We start from the raw sequence: 5,102 nt of genomic DNA on the forward strand, positions 1-5,102 counted from the left end.
CATTTGTAACCTAACATCAAAATTTAGGAAATAATAGAGTGAGAATTCTTTTCCCTATGTTCTCTTGGGAAGGGGCCTCAAATCCATGCAGATTGATCATAGTTGCAGCAACATTGGCAAGACCACCACTCGGAAGATCCTTGCGGAACCGAAAACCAGGTGCCAGTCCGTGGCCTCCAATAGCAATGGGAACCTTAACAAAGAAAAACAAAACCATAAATTAAAACCTGCGAAAGTGGACAGTAATTTTGATGACTGAATACAATAATCAGTAGGTTTCTTTTCATTTTTCAACTTGATTAAATACAAAACCATCAGATATCCATATCAAAAATTCGTCACCATTTCTTCAAAACTAACTTTAAAGACAATTACAGAAAACTATAGCAATCATACCTTGACAGCTTGATCAGCAGCCTTGCAGGCAACAATTGTGGCCTCAATGTCACCAATATGCCGCACCATGTCCCCATTGGGTAGGTTAACATGTACCTAAATATAAAAGAATGTAATTATATAGCACTCTGGATAAATAAAATCTGCCAAAAATACTTGCATATCAGATGGCTATTTTTTATTACCTGTTCAAACTTCTTGCTCAGAATAGCATCCCTTGCCTTTTCAGCAATCTCCAATGCCTTCATCTTTGGCTGGACGTTGAATGAGATTCCACTATCACTTGGAATTTCCACATATTCCTCCATTTCAGGGTTAAAGCATCCAGAGCGATTCCCATTCCAGAAGAAAGTAACGTGGCTAAATTTTACAGTCTCACTGTGCATACAAAAAACAAGAGAAAGTAAAGAAAAGGGTCAAATGAGTAGGAAGCCTAAAATTCAAAGAGGAAGGAAGAGTTCAAATAAGAGAAAATTTGTTAAATTTTATTTTACCGAAACCAAATTTTGTTTGAGTAAAAACAAGCTTCAAGAAAAATTAACTAAATTTGAACATTAACATGCAAACCATGATTTATATCAGCATGCAAACTAATTAGGAAAAAACTCCAAACCATCGGGCACATGCTTTTGAGAAAAACAACTCAGTCCAACACATAACCAACAAGTCAGAGAGAGAAAAACAAGAACTGTTATTAACCCCTAATGTACATAACCAACAAGTCAGTCCAACACATCTTGATAGACGCATTTCTGACTAACTGCCAACCCTTTGGGGTACTGACTTTAGTATGTGAAACTTGGACTGAGCATAAGGTCAAATTACCAGTTGCTTTGATGATTTTCTCATCAATTTTGCAGTTGAAGTGATTCCAACTATTCCACCTAAGCAAAGAGAAGAGAACTGATTAATACCACAAGTGACAAGTCCTTTCGAACTTATGAAAAATTAAAAAACAAGTGACAAGTGACAACGAATTGAAAAATTAAAAAATATTCTTATTCTTCTTATACCACCATAGGAATTCGAGATTCAAGGATTGACATTAACCAGAAACAATGCAAAAACTTCCATAAAAACAATTCTTAAAGGATCGAATTAAACAGATTTTTTTTTCCTTTCTATTTTTCTAGAGAACAGCAATATCCCAATTTACTAAGTTAAGGTTCTGATATTCTAATCTGACTACTAAAGAATCCAAGAATTTATATGGCATGGAAGCTGTGAGCACTAAAACAAGAGAGAGAATGCAGAGATGTGTTACCCCAGGGGAGGAGTCACTCCAAGCCCATTAGCATCTGCCACCATCATTCTTGTTATCGGTGAAGCTTAATGTGATGCCCTGGAAATTCGTAATTATTTTCCGAGGATTTTCCGGAATTAATTTTATAACTATTGGACGGTTTCGTGGCTCATGGATGGAGAGGAAGTGTTTCGGGCGAATAATTAATTGAAGAATATGGTTTTAGGGGGGTTGCCAAAGGTTGACTTTTTATTCGTTGGGATTCTCTGAAAACTTCCTTCACGAAAGTTGTAGAGCGCGTCGATACGAGTTCGTGGACATGTGGAACGCGGAAATCGGAGTTCGTATGAGAAAGTTATGGCCATTGGAAGGAATTTCCATTTTGGTATAAATAGAAGTTTCCCAAGTTGGAAACTTACTATTTTCATTACTTCCATTTTCGGAAGTTACCTTCTCTCTCGGCTGCTACCTTCAGAATCGAAATAATCCAACTGACCCGACCCGGACCCGGTCGATCCAACCCGACTTTTCCGGCGAACTGCGGCCGTCTCCGGCGACGAAACTTTCCAGATAGGATCGTCTCCTCCGTCTGGTGTCCTCTGGCACCGATTCTCCTCCACGGTGGCGCTGCAAGGCAGTTCAGTTTGTGGATTTCGGACCCGGTCGGAATTCCTTGTTCCGACGTCGGCAAGGCTTCGAGTTTTCTTGGTTGGGCTCAGAGCAGCCTCGCCGATCGATCCTTGGTGGTTGTTTGGATCGATTCACGTGAAACTTCGATCAACTCAGTTGGGATCACTGTTCACGGCTTGTGAGGTAGTTTTCGATCCCTTAGGCTTGTTTTCTGACTTCAATCCAGTTATGAAAGTTCACAAGCATGCTTAGATGAAGAACTTTGATGTTGGGAGTTTTGTGAAATAATGAGTTTTTGGCCGGCGGCGGTGCACCACCGTCTGTGGTGGAGTTCCGGCGGTGTTCCGGCCACTTAAGGAACTGTTTCTGTTATTATATATGTTCTACTCGTTGATACGAGCGTTTCGATATATAATATGCAAGTTTTGGAGTTCGTTTGGAATTGTTAGGATTTTTGCAGTTTCATACAGATCGATTTATTCGATCCTTGAGGATTCGAGCGTCCGATCGACTTGTGGTTTGGTCACATCGATCGTGGACGTATTCCGAGGACTTTGGGAGGTCTCGGATGTGGTTTCGCCTCATTTGGCGTCACCTTGGGAATTTTGGTTCGATTTAGGGTTTCGAACGTTATTCCTTGTGATTCGTTGACTGAATGAGAGCTGTAATTCCTTAGGTACGTGACGTAGTACTCCTTGGACGGCTATTTTGTGGATTGGCTGCCTTGTCCTGAATTGAAGACGCAGCAGGAGATTCAAGGTGAGTAATCTCACAAGGTTCATTTGTGAACGAATTACCTTTATCGTTTGTTGGGGAAATCTCACGATAATTGTTATGAGTATGATCGATATGTGTTATGAGCAGGATCGATGTTTGTTATGAGTAGAATCGATATTTGTTATGAACAGGATTGATATTTGTTATGAGCAGGATCAATATTTGTTATGAATATGATCGATATTTGTTATGAGCATGACTACCCTATTGTCTTAGAGTTATTAGGTTAACTACGACTATAGTTGGTATTAGTGGCATTTCTGAGTGGATGACTATGTGTGTCTATATATATATTATGGGGTATATATATATACATATATATTCATGTATTAGTGACTTCGTGGTGAATCTTTGTGATGATTGTCATGAAAAGTTTATGTAGGAATATTTGTGTAATGAATCGATGACATCAGTATGGTGAATCTTTGTGATGATTGTCATGTAAAGCTTGTATAGAAATATCTGTGTAGCTTGTGTAGGAATATGAGTAGGATGGTTGATATCTATGTGATGACCAGCGAAATCTATGTGATGATCGATATCTATGTGATGACCAGCGAAATCTATGTGATGATCGCTATCTATGTGATGATCGCTATCTATGTGATGACCAGCGAAATCTATGTGATGATCGCTATCTATGTGATGACCAGTGAAATCTATGTGATGATCGCTATCTATGTGATGACCAACGAAATCTATGTGATGATCGCTATCTGTGCGATGAGTGGCGATATCTGCGTGAATCTATGTGATGATCCTTGGAATCTAGGTGATGATCAGTTGGACGATGAATATCTGGGTGATGATCGGTGGAAATCTAGGTGATGATTAGTGTGATGATTGCTCGGTAGCGGAGCTGAGTTGTTATTAAGTTAACAAAGATCGAGAGGACTGCTGTGATGGTTGGGGTTACCTACAGACGTCAGAGTGTAGGATTACTATGATTTGAATTGCTTGACTTAGTGTGACCTCCTGAACTAAATTATATGCAGGGGTTACTATGATTTGTTTGGCTTGTTTTGATATGTGATTGCCTTGTTTCTTCTTGATTGTATTGATTGATGGTTTGATTTATCTTAAGAGCATAGTGGTGACGAATTGTACTCTGTGTTGAGGATAGGAAGGTGACTCTTTGATTTTCACCTTTGATGTCATGTTGATGACAAAAGCTCCTAGGGGGGAAAATGGGAAATGAGTGTGATTATGAAATTCGCCGTAGTGCGTTAGGATGGCGTCAAAAATTGCTTGAAGAAGTCTTGTTTGACCTAAATTTGTGTAATTGGATGCTAGGATTGAGGTTATGAGCAGGAGGCTTTTGTGAAATTTGTGTAATTGGTTTTGAGTTACTCATACGAGCTTCATAAGCTTACCGGGTTTTGTTGTGTGGAAACCCGGTGCACTATTCAATGGAATGGTGTAGGGGTTAATCCTGCAGGTCAGGGAAATCGTGGCTGAAGCTGAGGTGGCGCTTTTGCAGCTTTACGGTAGGAAGCCATCTTTGTGACTTTACCGTTGATAAGGACTTCCGTTGTATAGTTACTCTGAGGAGCATTTACGTTTTATCTTGTAGTTGACAATTTAATTCTTAGGCTTGTGTAATATATAACTCTATGGAGCGAGTGTATATTAACTTTGAGGGTTCAGTGCATCAATATCTGTGTAAGTTAAAGGGAAAAAGATTCCAGGTATTTTGTATTGATGACTGGACGTTCACGCATATATAATTATGGGGTTATATATATCGATTTTCATGTGTGTAAAATCAGGGGCGTGACACGTAAACACCCATTAACATCGGTTGTGGTGATATGAATGAGCATACCATTATCAACGTCGTTACAATCATCCTCGTTGTTACTGCAGCATCACCGCCACTTAACCATACACAAAAATCGCTCCATCATATCCAAACACTGAACACCAGGATAACAAAGTCTCAAATCTCTGAATTAAGCCGAGCTCCCATCAGATCAGGTACCAAACGTTTAATTTCTGTACCCAAATGCACTCTTCTACTTCGATTAAGAAATCTCAAACAAGAAACCACATACAA

At 39.4% G+C, this 5,102-nt stretch overlaps 1 protein-coding gene across 1 annotated transcript; it reads right to left on the reverse strand.

Annotated features, from left to right (window-relative positions):
* LOC112195985 (2,3-bisphosphoglycerate-independent phosphoglycerate mutase) lies at nucleotides 1–1,271 on the reverse strand. The gene is made up of 4 exons (XM_024336245.2): nucleotides 1,222–1,271; nucleotides 582–774; nucleotides 397–492; nucleotides 1–193 (listed from the first exon to the last, which is right to left on the reverse strand). The coding sequence occupies exons 2-4, from the start codon at nucleotides 702–704 to the stop codon at nucleotides 17–19; spliced, it is 396 nt and encodes a 131-aa protein (XP_024192013.2). The 5' UTR covers nucleotides 705–774; nucleotides 1,222–1,271; the 3' UTR covers nucleotides 1–16.
* Between the last annotated feature and the right edge of the window lie 3,831 nt (nucleotides 1,272–5,102).

Source organism: Rosa chinensis, chromosome 4, assembly GCF_002994745.2.
Source record: "Rosa chinensis cultivar Old Blush chromosome 4, RchiOBHm-V2, whole genome shotgun sequence".
Taxonomy (NCBI): Eukaryota; Viridiplantae; Streptophyta; class Magnoliopsida; order Rosales; family Rosaceae; genus Rosa; species Rosa chinensis.